A 19,884-nucleotide genomic window follows, 5' to 3' on the forward strand; every position below is an offset into this window, starting at 1 on the left:
GCAGAGGGAGAAGCAGGCTCCATGCAGGAAGCCCAATGTGGGAATCGATCCCAGGACTCCGGGATCATGACCTGAGCCCAAGGGAGATGCTTAACTGCTGAGCCACCCAGGAATCCCAATGTTATACTTTAAATATCAAAATTCAAATTTTGGGACGCCTGGGTAGCTCAGTGGTTGAGCGTCTGCCTTGGGCTCAGGTTGTGATCCCGGGGTCCTGGGATCAAGTCCCGTATCAAGCTCCCTACATGGAGCCTGCTTCTCCCTCTGCCTGTGTCTCTGCCTCTCTCTCTGTGTCTCTCATGAATAAATAAATGAAATCTTAAAAAAAAATCAAATACAGTTTTGGCATGCTAGTCCATCAGCATATAAAAATCAAAAAAAGATATGATATGCTTTTTAAAGGATTATTACTTTGCATCTATATTTTAAAAGAATTTATTCATTGGAGAGCGAGTGCATGAGAGAGAGAGAAACCACACAAGTGGGATGGGAGACAGGAGAGGGGCAAAGGAAGAGGTAAAAGCAGACTCCCTGCTGAGCCAGGAGCCAGACTTGGACTCGAGGCGGGGCTGGATCCTAGCACCCCGGGGATCATGACCTGAGCCAGAAGCAGCCCATTAACCAACTGAGCCACCCAGGCACCTCACTCTGCACATATTTTAAGGGAGATAGGACATGGATAAATTGAAATGCTGACAATCTAGCATATGCTGTGACAAATGATTGTTAGAGACGAGATCACCAATTTTTAAATATCAAGATATATTTGAAGGTTCCTCATCCTCCTCCTACCCAAAGAAATCAGATGTATTATTTAGCTTCTGCTGGCATCATAATAAGCAACAATTTATTAAGTTTCTTCTATGTGTGTGCTGTGCCACATTCCAAGCAATAAAGATTTTAAAAAGAGAGGTCTTTATCCTAATGTGGCTTGGTCTTCTTGAGGAGGCAGTGGATGTACAAAGATAGATATAAGTCAAGGAAGCTTGTTCTGCAGCAAGTTAGTGTTCCAAGGCAATGAGTGCTGCCAAGGAACAGTGACTGAGGGTTTCTCTGGAAAGGGAAGTCTTCTGGCGGGCAGGATGGCTTGAAAGCAGGCTGGAAAGAAGGTAGTACTTAGGTAAGCAAAGGGATGGTCTACACAGGGTGGTGGGTGTGCACAGAAGTCTGGCTGGAAGAGGGCCTGTGAAGGGAAGTACATTTGCTGTTGATGATCACACAATGAAATGTGGCTCAAGTCGGTTATAAAAAACATTATGAGGAGCCTTGAGAATCAACCCATGTTGGGACCTTCCAATGGTGGATGGAAGGAGATTGAAGGAGGTTCAGATCTGAAATCACAAATTACTCTCAGCCGGTTTTGGAGTGTCCTGGGAAGATCAGTCTGGCAGGAGTGTTTGTAAAGCGCTGATTGCAAGGAGGAGAGGTTGGAAGCAAGGTTACTAGCTAGGAAACTACTGTGCTGGTTTAGCCCCCAAGTGATAAAAAGCTGGAAGAAACTGGGAGAAATCAAGATGACTGGAAATTCTAGTGTGGGTAACTTGGAGTCTTTGTTTGCTGAATGAATAAGTGAACAAATGAACAAGGCCAAAAATTCAAGGTGAGAACTGGCTTAAAAGGGAAAAACGAGTGACTCTGGAAAATAGGATGGAGATTCCTCAAAAAGTCAAAAATAGGACTACCCTATGATCCAGTCAGTAATCTCACTATTAGGTATTTATCCAAAGAATATAAAAATACTAATTCAAAGAGTTATGTGCACCCGAAGTTTATAGCAGCTTTATCTACAGTAGCCAAATTTTGGAAAGAGCCCAAATGTCTATTGACTGACGAATGGATAAAGAAAATGTGGTGTATGTATGTAAACATTAGTCAGTCATAAAAAAGAACAAAATCTTGCCATTTGCAAGAATATAGATGAAGCTAGAGAGCTATTATGCTAAGTGAAATAAGTCAGAGAAAGACAAATGCCATATAATTTTACTCATATGTGAAATTTAAGAAACCAAACAAGCAAGCAAAGGTAAAAAAAAAAAAAAAAAAAGAGTGAGAGAGAGAGAAGCAAACCAAGAAACATAATCTTTAGTGAACAAACTGATGGTTACCAGGGGGGAGGCAGGTAGGAGAATGGATGAAATAAGTGATGGGGATTAAGGTGAGCAGTTATGAGCACCAGGTATTGTATGGGAAGTATGTATGGTGTACCCCTGAAACTAATATTACACTGTATGTTAAAACTGGAATTTAAATAAAAACTTTTAAAAAGGGGAAAGTTAAGTTTGGATTTAGACAAACTAAACTCAGTGATGGTCAGACATGAAAGTGGAGGGCCTCAGGAAGCAGGAGGAGATGTAAGGCTGAAGTCTGAGAGCCATCAGAGCTACAGATGTAGGTTTGGAGTTAATCTCCAGGGAGGTCAGCGTTTAGGCCTCGGGAGTAGAAGGATCCTGCAGTGGAAAACAAACACCCAGAGAGCTCGTGTGCAGAGGAAGAACGATGGGGAAGGTTGAAGAATGCATTTGAGACCTGTTCAGACTGAGGGAGAAGAGAGTTGGAACTAACAAAGAACCCAGAAAGGACACGTGAAAATTAAGTGGAGAGGGCAGCCCAGGTGGCTCAGCGGTTTAGCGCTGCCTTCGGCCCAGGGACTGACCCTGGAGACCCAGGATTGAGTCCCACGTTGGGCTCCCTGCGTGGAGCCTGCTTCTCCCTCTGCCTGTGTCTCTGCCGCTCTCTCTGTGTCTTTCAAGAATAAATAAATAAAATCTTAAAAAAAAAAAAAGAAAGAAAGAAAATTTAGTGGGGAAACAGGACAATGACTGGTGGTCAGTGCTGACTGGTTCAGAGAGGTTAGAGAGGAGGACAGCCAAGGTCACTGGTAAGACCTCAGCAAGAACGGCTTCAGGAAAATGACAAGGTGAAAGCTAAATTGCAATGGATCAAGGGATAATGGTGGGAAGAGCAAGTATAATGTCTAGCAGGAAAAAGAAACGACAGCATTTGAAGGGAAAAGAAAGTAAAGGGAACATTTCAGTCTTAAAGAAATTTCCACGGTTAAGAGGGTTAAGTGCCCCGGGCACCATATTTAGCCTCTGCAGACCGTGAAGGTGATATCTGGTCTGGCTATTTATTGATTGATTGATTTTTGATTTTTAATTTCTTTTATTTTGAAAATTTTGTCTGGGTAAAACAAAAGAGGAAAATAAGCTTTATAATGTATATTCAAACTTGTACATCCCTCCCCTAGTCTGGCTCTTTAAATTTTATCTCAGTTTTTAAGGTTAGCAGGTGACAGGCACAGATTTTAATAAAGGCCCTTCTACTAGTTCTTTATACTTTTATTTTCTTAAATACTTTTTAACCCAACACGTATTCTCCAAGTCAGGATACAATGATACATTTTGTCTCTTTGTCCCTCAAAACGCTTTGCTATGTAAGATGAAACGTGGGAGAATTTTTTAAAGTCACAAAGCAAAAGGCAAAGTTGTATTTCAGTTAACTGGATTTTAGTAACTGATTGCATCCTAGAGTATTTTGGAAGTGCCTGTCTGTTGGTTGCTTGTGTCCTCTCGTATTGCAAACTGTCAGCACTCCCTCATCAGAAGGTCTTGCCTGGGCTCCTTGTCTATCCCCGTGCTCCTCCTCCACACCTCCTCTTTGTTCATTTTCCCCCAGATGCTTATTTTAGGAAGGGGCCTATGTTGTGGGTATCTTCAGTCGTGTCCTCTGGTTATAAAATGAGCATAACTAAAATGTCCCAAGTGCTTAGTAGGTGCCAGGGACCCTTCTCAGGGCGCTCTCAGACTGTGTCCTGTAATCCTCACAGTGCATTTTACAGATAAGGAAACTGAAGCAGGGAGAGGTTAGGGGACTTACCTGAGGTCACACAGTTCATAACGGAGTCAACGTTAGGACTAAGGAAGTCTTGTCCAAAGTCCACAGCCCTAACCAATCGCTGCACTGCCTCTTACCAGATGCTCTAAGTCTCCTGAGATCTGCCTTCCTTCTATTCACAAACGACTTGATGTTACTGACCTCATTCAGTAAAATGCACTGTGAGGCAAACAAGGAGTGTGGGGGTGAGGCCTGCACACCCGCAGGCCCTTGCTGGGCAGGGATGGCGCGAGGGCGCTGACGTTCCTCAATACCAGGCGAAGGATGCAGGTCAGCCTGCCAGCCTCTGAATACCAGCTCCGTGTTCCCTGGGTGGGAGACTGGGCAAGTGTTGGAGCTCTTTCTGGGCTGTAAATAAAATACAGAAATGATTGCACAGTGCTGCTCCCCGAAATCTGCCCTTAGCTTTCTTCCTCCATCATTTACACCTGGCTTCCACAATGAACTCCACGCCCATTAACGTTTATACCTCTCTTTCTCCTGAGTCCTCACTGCCCTCCTGGTTGCCCATGCCCACCGGATGCCCCTGCTTCCAACTCCTAACTTCATAAATCTAAAACTCACTGGCTCAGGACACCTGGGTGGCTCAGTCGCTTAATCGGCCAACCCTTTGATTTCAGCTCAGGACACAGATCTCAGGGTTTTGAGATCAAGCCCTGCATCAGGCTCTGCACTGGGCATGAGGCCTGTTGGAGATTCCCTCTCTCCATCTCCCTCTGCCCCTTCTCTGCTCTCTCTCTAAAATATATGTATATGCAAACTCACTGGCTCTCTCACAACCCTTGGCCTTGAGTGGTGCTGCCCACTTCTGCCCCTGGCAGCAGCGCTCTTCCAGAAGTCTGGGTGAAGCTCCTTTTGATTCCACCTCCTCTCTTGCCCCACCATCTCATCAGTCTGTTTCCCAGTCTTTGAATTTCTCCCTCCTTTGTATTTTTACTGCCATGACTAGTTTCTACTTCCTTAAGTATCCTAACCCTGCCTGTTCTGCCTTCCATGCTCCCTATGCAATTGCCATTGGCTTCTCCGCTCCATCCCTACCATTGGCTTCTCCACTCCATTCTTCACCTCTCTCCTACATGCATTTCACGCCTGTCCGAGTTCAGCTGCTCCCTGCTCTTGCACAAACTGCTTACACTGCTCCTCCATCTGGAACACTCTCCATTTCTCAATGTCCCAGCACCGTCTGGCCTTGAATGCACACATGTACTGTCCTCTACAAAGTTTTCTCTCCTTTGATTGGAAATCATCTCTTTCCAACATGAACTTACAGAACACTCTTCGGAGCAACTCCTACCTTGTCTGTTTAGTTACCCGTCTTCTCTCTTCCACTACATGGCAAAGTCTTCGGCTGTAGAATCCAGGTGTGATTCATTTTTAGGTGTCCCACTGTCTCTACACAGAGTGCTCAAAAATATAACAAAGTGAATAAGAAAATGAATGGAAGACCTGAAAGACAAAAGATCGGAAAGATGGAAGAACAGAAATGACAACCACACACCACAGTAGACATCTCTCCATCACAGGGATTTCAAGGAGGAAAAATAACTGACTACAGTCACAGCATGTCAGTTAAAGGATTTTCCAGGAAGCCAGTTATGTGAAAGGAACAAAATAATACCACCTTAACGTTCATATCCACACATTGCAGAAAGGTACTATTAATGCAGATTAGCAGATTTTTAAATAATATAGGCTTTATTCTCCCAAGAATTATTTACTGTTAATGGGGTGCCCAGCTGGCTCAGTTGGTAGAGCATGCAACTCTTGATCATGACTTCAAGTCCGGAAGTTAAAAAAACAAAAAAAACAAAAAAAAAAAACGTAGTTTTTTAAGTAAGCTCCATACCAATGTTGGGTATGGAGCATACTTAAAAAATATATATTATTATTAATGAAACAGGAAAAGAGCAAGGGGGTGAAGATATGTCAATGAAGAGTTAAGAAAATAGATTCTCTTATAAATCCTATTTTTTGCTTTTACTTGGTGACCACAGGCTCTCAATACCACGCTTTTAAACATGTAGCTTCAACCCAAACATTTCCCTCCAAAGCTTGTCTCCTTAGGCTGCTATTAAAAAAAATTAATCAAGTGGAGAGCCTGGGGGTCTCAGTTGTTAAGCAATTGACTCGATTTCGGCTCAGGTTATGTTCTCAGAGTAGGGAGATGGAGCCCTGTGTGGGGCTCCGTGCTGGGAGTGGAACCTGCTTGAGATTCTCGCTCTCTCCCTCACTAAATAAATAAATAAGTAAATAAATAAATAAATAATCAATCCAGAACTGAGCCAGCACAATCTCAAAAGCTTGTCATTTGTGCATATATTTAGAAAAGGAGCATCCTTAATAGAAGTAAACAAGAGTTTAAAATCAACTATCATATAGCCAAAGAAATGGACAGATCAATTTCGAGCATTGTTCTTCATATATTGTCAATTTCAGAAGTAGAGCTGGGGACGCCAGCCATTTTACCAGTATTATGGGCATTTGCTGCTAGTCTCAAAATGTTACCTTTTTTTGGAGAAGCAAAACTAGCCTAAATGCCCCACAAGAACGAAGAATAGTAAATCTCTAGTAAAAGCAATGTGTAATTAGATTACTAATATTTCTTTATGAATTTTATCCTAGCCTCTATGTGTACCACAAAATCCTTTGGCAACAAGACAGCAGAGGAAATGTTCCAGTCTACATATTAAAAAATAAAGTAAAAGGACAGCCCCGGTGGCTCAGCGGTTTGGCGCTGCCTTCAGTCCAGGGCGTGATCCTGGAGACCCGGGATCGAGTCCCGCGTCGGGCTCCCTGCATGGAGCCTGCTTCTCCCTCTGCCTGTCTCTGCCTCTCTGTCTCTCATGAATAAATAAAATCCTAAAAAAAAAAAAAAAAAAAAGTAACAATTAAGTTCCAAGGGGATACAAGGAAGACACTTGGCAATGCTTGAAAGGAAAAGAATGTTTGAGGTTTTTTTCTTTTCTTTTTTTTAACTTTTGGTTATATAGCATAAAGTTCTTATACTTCTAAAGCTATAAAAAGAAAGGCCTTCTGATTAAATGACATAGAAATTGGCTTGGAAGACCTCCATCATGACATGTAACACTTTTTTTTTTTTTAAGATTTTATTTATTTATTCATGAGAGATAGAGGCAGAGACACAGGCAGAGGGGGAAGCAGGCTCCATGCAGGGAGCCCGACGCGGAACTCGATCCTGGGACTCCAGGACTCAACCACTGAGCCACCCAGGCGTCCCAACATGTAACAATTTCCAATGCAACTTCTGGTTGGATTTCAAGGTTCTAGATAACCACATAAAGCTCACCTAGCATTTACTTGGTCCATAGCTATTGCAAATATTAATCGTTGATCTAACCATAAAGAGCCATGAATTTATATCCCCAGAATTCTTGATAAAATAGATCTTGAAAAATCACTCTACTTAAATAACAAAAGGGGGAAAATGCCTACCCTGGATTTGCAGCTTCGATCTATATCCAGGCAAAGGAAATTATACCCGAAACAAAGCTACTTCACAGCAAGATTTATTAATACATCCAAAAGAAAGAAAGAAAAATCATTTTGTCACACTATATACAGATAATACATACAGTGTTTTATACACATATTACATCAGTTTTTACACAAGAAAAATATACATAAAAATGTAAACTTTTGTATACAAAAACCCTTAAACAAATTAAACAAGGACCAGATAACAAAAGGAGACCAATCCATTATTATTTCATCAAATTTTTAAAACAGTAATACAGTACATTCATTGAGATATATATGGAAAATGTGAGCCATCTCTTCATGTTTAAAGGGAAATTACAAACCAAAAGCCCATCACCTCCCAAAATGTGGTTCCCCGCCCCCACCCAGCAACACCACTCAAAATCAGACATGCCTTTCCGCCACAACGGTGGGGACGGGGGGCTCTTACCAATAAACCTGCCAACCTCCTCATCTTGCTGCTACAGTCTGTGCAGAAACGAGTGGCCCCTTGGCTTTTGTGCATATAACTAAACTTCTAGCCACTATTCACGCAAATCCAGACAAGATCCTCAGTTTGTAAGTTCCCTTTAAGCAGCTTTTTTTTTTTTTGTAAATATTTTTAATGTATGGCCTGTTAAACATACTTGTGTGCCAAGGTGAATGAGAACACTGAAAAAGAAGGGCTTTGAGAACTGCTAGTCCTTGCTACCGTGCAGTTACTTTGTAAGAAGAGATTTTAAATCTGTGCAACCTGTCTTGTCACTTAACAGGATCCAAAGAAGAGACCACCTCACCTGTGATTTCCCACTGCAACTTGGTTTCAATTTATACCTCAGTTCTCCAGTTAGTACCTACCCTATGATTGCCAAGAGGCTTTTTGTTAAAGGCTGCTTCTGATATCAAGTTCCAGCTAAACTACTCTGTAAAATCACTCAAACCCCAACCTCTCGGTTCTGGTCTTCAGGGGGGACTCTTACTCCACTGTTGGTTCTTGGTTCTCTTTTGCTTTTTGTTAACATCTTACAATTTAGGATTGTCCATCTATGTTCCTCTCTCTGGAAGGTCTTTTTTTTTTTTCTGGAAGGTCTTGAAATGTAATCGGTTGCCAACTCATCGCAAAATTAAAGATTTAATGTTTTTTTTTCTTCCTAGTCTGTCGTTCAGTGCGTCAAACTGATATATTAATGAAAACACCTGAAGCGGTGGGGAATAGGGATTGAATCTACGGCAGGTGCATGCAGACTCCGAGCTCTTTAACAAGAAAAAAGCGTCTGGGAAGACCTTTAACTAAATATATGCAAAACATGCTTAAGACAGCTTCATGAGAGCTGCCTCCCCTCAAAGTTGAATTTTGAACAAGGCAGCATAACAGTTAGGTGATAGATTTCCCTGCAGCTAGAGTAGTTAACTTCCCCCAGGCAAAATGATCTCAATGATCATTATTTATTAATGAAAGGAAGAGGCAGATTGGTGAATTAAGTTGATCTGGAAGATGGTGGAGGACATACGCTAATGGAAATGTTAGGATTGCTTTACAACTGAAACAAACAGGCTGGTTTGTGGTACATCTCCATTTCAGAGAGAGGGAAAATGCACGAGGTTCCCAAGTGAATCCCCGGCTCTCTCTCTCTCTCTTTCTCCCATAGGACAGGTGGCATTTTAAAAAATGAGAGTCTCCCTTTCAGTTAAAAAAAAAAAAGTAACAATAAAAAGGAAAAGATAAATAAATAATGTGTGGATGTCTTTAGATGAGACTTTTAAATGTTCTTTAAATAATTTTCGATAATGTATTTTAAATCATTACATACAACTGCCACTGCAGTGACAATATTCCAGTAGGGGCAGCATTTTGCTAAATGTAAAAGATTGCCATTTAAAACTCATACATATACATGTGTATATACAGTATATCAACACTATTTATATACATATATATCTAGAAAGCAACATTTCATTGCCTTTGAATATCTATATATTCACTCCCACAATATGAGACATACTGTGTGAGTATATACGAAAGTATATGTACACATGCTCTGACATGTATATATACACTTTTGTCTGTGTGTGCATAAGAGCTTTAAAGGCACAATATATAGGGATGCAAGTTTTCTAGAGAGCTGCAGCAAAGTTAAAACAGAATGTCACAAATGTGGAAAAAGTCAAAAGGAAATACAGCAAAATTCATTACTTAAGAATTTGTTAAAGCAGTTTTATGAGCAAAATGAGTTAGTTGTAGAATTCAAGAGGTTTATGTGATTTTGTATGCTTTCCATTAAAATGAAAATGGTAAGTTTATGATTAAGACACAAAGTAAACCACATTTTTAAATGACAGATTGAAGACAGTAAATGGGGAAATAAACCAAACGCTGTTACCAATAAGATTATAATTATGCTCTTTTCCAACGTGAGTAAAATGTCTCCAAATGATCTAGGTAACTTTCAGATTAGCCTTGTTTGAATGTTGGTTTTCTGTTTATTTTTGAGATGAAGATGAATACCCAATCCTCAAAATTACTAGACAAACTATTACCAAAATCTACATCTTCAGGAAAATTTCAGAGATAAAGATCTTTAAAAGAAATGACTGAGAAGTTAATGAATTATGCTTAAGCCAAATGCTTTCGGCTAGGAAGGACATAATAAAGGGGGGGAAATACAATGAAGTGTGATGAGATTGATTTAGAAGGCAGTGAAGATGAAGAACAATGGAACTGGTAAGAGTTCTAGCAGGAATTCAATTATAATAACCATAAACAAGACTATAATCCAAAGGACTCCCATCTTCGTATGCACCGATGGTGTGCTCTAGGCTGTCACCTCCTCTTGCTTACAGAATCATCGAGTTTTCCATCGACGTATAATCTTGCTTTAACAAAGGCTGTTTATCTATTACACACACACATTTTTTAGGGAAATATATGTATATAGCTTTATCTATACACACACATATACATACGTGTATATATAGATTTATACAAATGTATAAATAAACATAATACTTTTCAATCTTTCCATTGACAAGGCAAGTTCACATTCAGCAAAGTGCCACCACATCCCATATACACATCTCTGTACAGATATACACAAAAGGGTTTATTTTCACCCTTCAATCAGGGGGAGTTTATTCTAGCAAATCCCATTAACCAGAGTAACTGAAGGGAGAAATGGCACCAATACAAACTCCCTTCTTTCATTTGCATGCATATGTACAAGAAATATGCAGATTTTTAAAAAATCCATAAAGCAAGAGTGAATGAAACTGGGAGATGCAGAAATACAACTATAAAAGGAACGACATGTAAAGCTTTCCTAGGTCTTGACTATACCTAAGATGAATGAGGCTTCAAAGAGAACTACAAATTCTGGTGTGTTATCAGAAGTTGTTTTGACATATATCAAAGTACATGATTTTTTTTTATAGTAAAATTAAATGTGATTGGAGCATTTAATAACAACTCTAGTTTTGGCTATGTTAGACCACCAGATACTCCAGTACTGAATGTGTAGTATAGCAAAATGACAAAACTTAAAATATAGGAATGTATCTTTTTTAATTCCATATGAATCAGGTAAAAGTCAAGGGTAGCATAATTTTTCCTATAACCAAAATACGGGGGTCGGGGGCACGCTAACTTCATAAATAGCACAACGGAGTAATTTTTTTTTTAATTTTTGGAAATAACTGAAATCATCCCAGCTTTGAAGTATACATGGTGAAATGATCCCACCAACTCTTTCAACAAAGCAGTCCCTTCAAAAAATGGCATTCTTTATTAAAAGCTTATAATTTTCTTAACTTCACCAAGAAAAGATGATCAATAAGATTTTCTAACTCAGAATACAAAGAAATATATTATTAACATAAAAAAAGTTGTTTCAACTGATCTGGTCCCATCACCCCAGCAGATAAACACAGCTCATGTCTGGTTTGTCTCTCTATGTCTGGTTTGTCTCTCTCTCTCTCTCTCTCATATTTTTATGCTCAAAAGTGAGAGGCTGGTCTTTGAACCTGTTTCTCATGTCATTTTAAAAACATAGCATAAGTTAATCAAAAGGTTAAAATAAAATGCACATGATATCAGAGCTAGCCTTTTAACATAAAATAGCATAATGAAGAATTTGGTGTATTTTTACTACAGAGACGATGAGAAAATAACTCTTGATAGCCTCATCTAAATAAACCGTATTTCTACAATACATTGTTACCTTCTTCTATTTTTAACCTAAGCACACATTCATCTCTCTCACACACGTGCCCCCAATGTATATTTTTGCATGTGTGTAAAAACACAGACGGAGACAAGCACACAAGTAATTTAATTCTATTTTTAAGTCACAGTGGGAATTCCTTAGTGAGGAGGGGTAAAAAAGTTCCTGAATAAGACACTGAGAACATCTAAATTTATTATTTTTTCTATTTTACTTCCCAACTTACAGAAGGAACTGTAAATTAAAGAATAACTCCATAGCAAATAAAAGAGGTCTTAAAAACTTAGTTTACAAATTCCAGCTACAGTAGTTGGGAGTTTTGCTTGATCTATGTATTTCTATTTACCCTGTAACTAAGCTTCTAGCCGTCTTAAGTGTAAACCACAGATCATTTACTAGAGAAACACGATTCCCAACAGTTCTATGAGCAGTAATAAATGGTCTAAAGGTGTTCTACATTGAGGCCCCAGGATATCCTTTTATTTTATATATCTGCAAGGTAGCAAAGGATAGCTATACACCTTGACACGGCAGAGATCCAGTGTAAAAAGGTGCTTCACTAGTTTGTTTTGTTAAAAAAACAAAAAACAAAAACAAAAAAAAAAAAAACAAAAAACCCAAAAAGCTCATATATAATTTCTTAAGCTATTAAAACACATAGGCAACATAATTCATTACACTCAATACAGCTTTAGTATAAAACTTATAATTTATGAGGTGATGTTAATAGTATAAATTAATATACCTTTTCTCTTAAAATCTACAATAAGTATTCTGAAAGCTCATTGGGGAAGGAAACTTTTAAATAAAACTTTTAAAGCTGTGCGTGATGGGAAAGGATTCTGTTTGCTGAAGCGGAGATGAGAGCCTGAAGGAGAAAGGAAAGAGGTCCTATGCGAGACACGGTGGGCTACAAAACCGAACGCTTTCTCTTTCTTGCGCTCTCTTCAATGAGTCACCTTTAGTTTCTCTTAAAACTAGTTTCTTATTTTACAAACTGCCCTAATTTCCACAAGGAATCCCTGAGACATACTCAACACTATACAGTGAAAAGAAGAATCACTGCGAAGAGGGACTGATTGCAACCCTTCCGAGCAGATGAAGACAATGTCACCAGCATCCAGCTTCCCATCACTTGCACGCTTATCTGCTGGTGCCCACGGGGCCTTACCGATGCAGGGTGGAGTCAGTTCAGGGCAATCAGTCTATTCCCCAGGCAAAAGCACTGGTATGGTTTCGCTGCACTGGAAGCTTCTACAGTGCATGGTGAACATTTTCCCAAGGGGAACTTTGGGTGCATATAGAGCTTACTTCAGTGGTCCCCAGCTCAAACGAAAACAAAAAACAAAATAAAACAAAACAAAAACAAGTGAAAGAGGTGGTGTCTATGACTCTTAGGCCAGGATCAGGGCAGATCAGGGGTGTATGCATGTAGGCTTGAGAAGGGGGTGTAGGGGAGTACTGAGGCCAGCAGGCAGGAGGGCAAAGGGAAGGAGAGCTGGGCTGCCCGACAGAGGCTTACTAAGAGTTAGACAACTCTTCTCTTACAACATTGTTTTTCAGACTCAACTTTAGATCCCCCAAAACTCCGCCACTCTAAGTAGTCAGACATCCCCAAGATCTGGGAACCTAGTTTCTGGTAAAGAAAGTCATACCAAATTTGCTCTCTCTCCCTGAAATACGACATGTCCTTTATTGGCTCTGGATCACAGTGCAGAGAGAGGGAGGCTAAGAGAAGTTAGAGCTGAGGGCAAAGAGAATTTTTGCTATTTAGAAAAGAGGCTAAGTCGGCCCCACAATTTTTGCATTAATGACACTGGCTATTAGGAGACATAACTATTCACTTGCATTTTAGGTTTTCTTTCCTAACTCACTGGTCAGGGGGAAACGCTGAACAGATACCCCAAATATGTTCTTCACTGGTATCTTATTTCAAATCTTTTGAAAGGTAGCATTGAAAATGTCACTTTAATCTACTAAACATGAATTCTGGTTCCATGCGGAACAGGATACTGGGAAGCTCATAAGGCTGCAGATATTAAGAAGTCATTGTTTAACCTTTCTTTAGAATGCCAGTAAAGATTCCGTATTTTCAATGTATTGTGAGAGGGGGGGATATCTATGTTCTATCATATATATATTTCCACCTCCTACCTCACCCCCAAGGAATGTATTTCTCATCAGGAAAAAAAAATCCTTGGAACGATGTAGGTGTTGGTGATGAAAGAGATAAATGAAGACTATTCAGTATGACATTTTCTTTTAAGGAATCCTTGAAATCGCCTCATTTGCCTGCAGAGTTCTGTTGACCATGTAGAAGACCACTGTATTAGACTAATCTATTATACCAGATTAAAAACAGAACTTAGTAGGATGTTAAAAGGCTAAAAAGAAGAGGTTGAAGAATGTGGAAACTAGATAGCTAATTTTTAAAAATGAATTCCAAACCCATCAAAATAACTAGTTTAGTGTTATGAATATCCTCATCTTTTTACAATACCAATCCACAACAACCTACTGAACTTGGAGGGAAGGCGATTGCCTCACACAAACATTGCTGATGCAGCCCACGACCACCACCACCGCCCCTGTGATGCAGGGGTGCAGGAGAGATTGCGGGCAAGTAACACGAACCAAGGGCATGGGAGTTACCTACATATGCTCAAATTCTAGGGCCAAGGGATAAAAACCGAATGGTACAGGGGTATGTGGCTGGCTCAGCTGGTAGCGCATGTGACTCTCGATCTCAGGGTTGTGAGTTCAAGCCCCACATTAGGTGTGGAACCTACTTAAACTAAAAAAAAACAAAGCAAAACTGAATGGTACAGGTCAATAGAAATATAAATTCTTTTTCATAAGAAGAAAGCTTACAAATCGGGAATGTATCACAGACACCATTTCCTTCCAAATCAAAGCACTGTCTTTGCCTCTGGGTTGTGATCATGGACTGCAAGCGAGCTCTGATAAGGCAAAGCTTTAGTGTTAGTCACAGAAAGTGAGGACTCTTAGCTTGCAGTTGAGAGACTGGGCCTATTGAAGAAATTAATCTTATAAATAATTATTTGGCAAAGATAAAGTATTAGCTTTCCTTAGCCTGATGCCACTCAAGACGGTAACTACAATTTTAAGAAAAACAAAACAAAAAACCAGACACATTTTCCAACTTTATGTCCATACCTACTATTTGCTTCTCATTAAATTATAATCTCTTCGTGGAGGGACACTAGACACACCACACTGCCTGCCAGCATGAAATTGCTCAGGAAGTCATTTATAAAGCAGTTCTATCTCATGTGGTAGGTTACTAGAGAGAGAGGGAAAAAAAAAATCCTTCACCATATAAGCTATGTGACGATAATTACAAAATTTTCCATTGCATAGTCTGTCATTTGGTGGGTTAAGTGTAATTGCTATTTACTACTGTGAATTGTTTACTAGCTACATAACCTACGCAGATGTGCAAATTACTAAGCCATTTTTACAGAGGAGAAAACAATGTCTTAAGTACTTTAATTAAAATAATATTAACAATTATGTAGAGAGAGTAAAGGAGAGAAAACACATCTTTCCTTCGATGCTATAAGATCACAGCCAGTGAGTATCATTCCTTAGAATGGAATTCAGATTCTCCAAGCACAGAATGTATCCATGAACTGCAGCAACTTTGTAAGTAAATCACATTAACACAATCTAACTGGCCTTTATAAATGGTCCCAAAGAACTGCAGAGACAGAGTGAACTTCTCTGCCACTATTTCTCATTTCACACTAGAATAAAAGCTAGTTTCCACCTAATTAGGACCTTATGTAAAATTTGTTTTTGATTCCAGTATTGCCTTATGATAGCATAAGTGCTATTTAAAAGACACTAATTTTCCTATTTCTGGAGTAAAAGACACTTCATTTCTTTCTCTACACATTAACAGCACACCTACAACTAATAGACTAGAATTGTTCCGTGTCAGCTAAAAGAAAAACGGGACCGGTATCTCTGGGTTCACAGACGTTCTTCTCGCTTCCAAAAAGGGACTCACAAGAAACCGCAAGAGCAAAGCGAATCGCAAGCTTGGCTATTTGTTTTGACAGAGATGAAAGGAGAGGACAAATTTGTGTTTTTTTGCTAATTCCCCAGACCTATGCTGGTACTCTCTACGGGTGCCCCTGCTTCGGCTATCACTGGGGGCATCTAAACAAAAATGAATTTACTCAAAGTTTTTGGTGTGAAGCTGTTAACTGGCAACATTCCTGATCATTTCATGCCTCCTTACTAGAAAGCAGGAAAAGGGCTTTTCAATGCACATAGAACAGAAAATTGCAAACAAGAAAATGTGCAACTTACTGCAAACTCAGTTTTGATAACTGAAGAATTTTAAGCAGCTACCACGAGGGACAAATAGCCAGAAAAGTTCAAACCGACTACCCGTGACTTTCCCTTTGCTGTCAAAGAAGGGCCGATAGATAAGATAGTCAGTGTGCTGCTGCTCTGCTACAACCTTGAATTTGTACACAGTGGAGACTAGATCGAATTGCTGGGAATGGACAGTTTTCTAGTGATGATTGTAACGGGAAGTGAAAGAGTGGCGCAAACTAAGTGATACTTTTGAGCAGAGGTAACTACTCGTAATCATTTCATTACAGTACATTAAAATAAAAAAGCTTACTAACATAGGTTTCACAGGTGAGAAATACTCAAATGATCTGTTCTCACCACTCAGAATAGAAATTTATGGTGATACCAAATATAATTTTGCTTTGTGACATAATTTATAATTTAGAAATTTCTCAATCTGCAAAAAAGGCAAAGCTATTAAAAAATAAATCTTCCAATCAATTATCATGATTAAAAAAAAACAAACTAAATATATTACAAATGTATTTTTGGCCCACAAAAAGAAACTTCAATAAATACAAACTAGGGCATATAATGATTTCATACAGTCACGTGACATTTCCCCTCCATAATCTCAGGCACATGGTATCTACATAATGCCTGCTGATCACCATCATTCCTTTAAAAAGCAGAGAAAGAAAAGCTTTCAAAAGAAGGGACTGGTTAGAATTAGCATGGCATAAAGAGAATACATATAGGAAGTAGGAAAATACATCCAAATCTTTACCTATTGAAAAGGAATTAAGATCAAATATTCCCTGACAAATGAATTATTATATCACATCATTAATAGATATGTTCTCTACTCATCTTTTAAAATATATATATGTAAATTAGACTCGACTCAGGTATAAATAGCCAATGGTATCTCAGGGGACAGTGAAACTTCTCAGCAAAAGCAGAGCACAGATGCCTTTAGAATCTAGTTCCACCCTTGGGGAGGGGGCAGGGGAGAAGGCAGGTAAAAAGAAACCTCACAGATTTATTTCATAGTCACCAACTTACTAAACTACCCAATATGATTTTTAACCCTAAAATCCTGGTACTTAAAAAAAAAAAAAAAAGTCCCCGAACTTAAACCTAAGCACTTCAATTATTTTAAAAGTACCAAAGGGTATGGGTAAAATTTATGTCTCGTTTCCATATTCCGCTTTGAAAGACTTTAAAATGTGTATCCTTCAGATATTACACATCACTTCACAACTGATACATTGATTCTACAAGTGTCTTCAACATTTTACAAATCTTACCGAAGAATCACTACTGTAAACATGAAAGTCAAAAGTAAAAGACGGATCAAAGAGTTCAGAGATCCCATCTTTCCAAATCTATCTGACCTCTCCTGCTTTTTCACATCAAAATATGGTCTTTTTTTATAATTACATCTCATGAATGTATTCCGTGAGAGAGGGATGGAGAAACAAATGCTCGTCTAAAAAGGCAAAAATAACAACCAGACCTCAGAATCTCAGCAACCCTGCAGTCACACCGCACGAGCTGGGTAACTTAGTGACATCCCCACAGCCCCGACGTGAATGCGGCCCGCTGCGCTCCTGGGTGACTTAGCAGAACAGGGTCGTGTAACTCGCCTGGTCGGACCACCACCCTCTCTATGCGGGAGACTGAGTTAATACAGCGGGGAGAAAATGGCCAACCTGATTGGGGTTGTGAGATGTGGGAAAGGAGAAGAGCCTTAGACTCATTAGGAAAAAAAAGAAACGACAACGACGATGGGACAGGTGCTTCCTGCCCTGCACAAAAACACACACGTGGGTGCACATACACACAGGCGGTCAAAAGACTAAAATTTTTTTCTTTTTAAATTGACATGATCACAATTAGGAATGGAATCCTGGCCTCGTGCAGTGTTTAGCAGTTGGTGTGAAGTCAGAGCCTTGATCTACTCCCCTACGCACCATCTGCTATCACGTAGACGGGAACTCAATGGATAGGACCATTCTATCTAGAACCACCTCTGTGAAGACCTGGTCATAGAATGGAAAGCATTGATCTGAATACTAGGAAATAGTAAAGGGCACTGGTAATCTGAGGTATCTTCCACTTCTAGGACTTGCTGCTAAAAATCAATTCTATCCAGTCACGGTGCTGAGCCACTGAGGAAACCACTGGGGTAGAGTGAACCTGCCAGGAGGGAATGAGCACCAGTGCAAAGGAGCACATGTGAACACTGAAGCAAGGTCCACCGCGGGGTTACTTGTTTAACTGGAAAAGGGAGCGTTCCCCCTTTCGTCCCCACCTGTGATTTTTAAAATCTTCTTTAGGAAAAGGGGGAAAGGGATGAGAAACAGGAAACAAAGATAGAAAACACCAGGTTCCCCACCTGCCTGCAAACCCACAGACACGCTCAGTTAGGGGAGGTAAAGGGAGAAGATGCATTATTGGTACTTGTAGCTGTGGCACCTGTTACTGTGAAGCCTGTAGGAGGGGCTATCGAGCTGTGGCTGGGCTGCAGGTCCTTAGGAATGCCACTGTGAGAACCCAGCTGGTGGCCGAAGGCTGCGCTGAACTGAGGGAGCTGCTGCTTGGGAGAGGTGGAGGCCATGAGTTCAGCAGAAGGCCCCATGCCACTGAAGCTGGTCTGCGGTAACCCCGGAAGCACGCTGGAGCTGCTGGGGGTCACGGTGGCGAAGGCAGGCTGTGTGGTCTCTGAGTTCGAAGTGGTGGGTGGCGTGGATAGGGAAGTGGAAAGAAGATGTCCATCTGCGCCGAGAAGGTTGCTAAATGGAGAGGGGTCTCCAAGGTTGACAGGGAGATTGCCCCAGTGAGTTCTGGGGTTTACGACTCCTCCAAGTGGCACCTCGAGTGGGGTTGGGAGCAAGTGCTGCGCCATGATGGGCATCTCTGCTGAAAAGGTAGCTGCCATATTATCACCAGAGTAAGATGTCGTGTGGGGAGAGGTGATATGGTCACTATAGGGAGACGGCACGTGCTCACTATCATAATGGCTTCCATGGGGCGAGGAGTGTGAATGATCACTGCTGTATTGCTGTCGTGAGGTGATTAGGTCATCTGCCTTGCTCAGCAGCTGGGCAGGATGTGGCCTCTGGGAGGCATGGCTGCCATCATGTAGTCCATGAAACTGTCCTGGGAAGGCTCTCTCCCCAAGTGCACTCTGGCTCATCAGAGTGGCAGAAGTAAGGCCGACGTTGGCTGGGGCAGAGAACTGCCCCTGGATCTGCCCTGCCAGGGGTGTAGGTGGGTTAGACAAGGTAGCAGAACGGAGCAGGTTCTCATCCAGCTCTAGACTAGAAAAATTATCATGTACTATGCGCCCATTCAGTAGCTCCCCTAGGTCCGTGTTTACTTCTCGGCTCAAGGACTGAATTCCTGAAGCTCCAGTACCTGTGGAGAACACCCCTATTCCTCTATCTGACAACTCCTGGACTGGCACACCATCTGACTGAGTAAGTACCCCAATGGTACTCAGGCACTCGAGAGAAGTTACAGCCTGTAAGGCCCGTTCAAGTTCCTCGGCCTCTTCGGTAGTTGGAAGGAGGTCTCCATTCTTTCCTGAGTAAAACAAAAGCCGTCAAGAATCAGCAGAGTTTTTACTTGTCCCATACCACAGAAATCACACGTCTAAATTATTTTTTAGCAATATTCTATTAACGGGGTGCCTGGGCAGCTCAGTCAGTTGAGCGTCTGACTCTTGGTTTTAGCTCAGGTCAAAATCTCAGGGAGTGGGATCGAGCCTTGCATCAAGCTCCACGCTCAGTGGCGAGTCTGCTTAAATTTCTCTCTCTCTCTCTCTCTCTCAAATAAGTAAATCTTTAAAAAAAAAAAAAATGGGGCACCTGGGTGGCTCAGTCAGTTAAGCATCTGCCTTTGGCTCAGGTCATGATCCCAGGGTCCTGGGATCAAGCCCCATTCAGGCTCTATGCTCATC

General features: G+C 40.7%; 1 protein-coding gene across 4 annotated transcripts in view; it reads right to left on the minus strand.

Annotated features, from left to right (window-relative positions):
• Positions 1–7,405: 7,405 nt before the first annotated feature.
• Positions 7,406–19,884, minus strand: part of INO80D (INO80 complex subunit D) — a 67,254-nt gene continuing 54,775 nt past the window's right edge. For all 4 annotated transcript variants that reach the window (XM_049106464.1, XM_035710928.2, XM_025442121.3 and 1 more), the window contains one exon: positions 7,406–19,508. In XM_049106464.1, coding sequence (XP_048962421.1) covers positions 18,343–19,508 — 1,166 coding nt within the window. In that variant the 3' untranslated portion in view covers positions 7,406–18,342. The remainder of the gene's footprint in view (positions 19,509–19,884) is intronic.

Source organism: Canis lupus, chromosome 37, assembly GCF_003254725.2.
Source record: "Canis lupus dingo isolate Sandy chromosome 37, ASM325472v2, whole genome shotgun sequence".
NCBI classification, from domain to species: domain Eukaryota; kingdom Metazoa; phylum Chordata; class Mammalia; order Carnivora; family Canidae; genus Canis; species Canis lupus.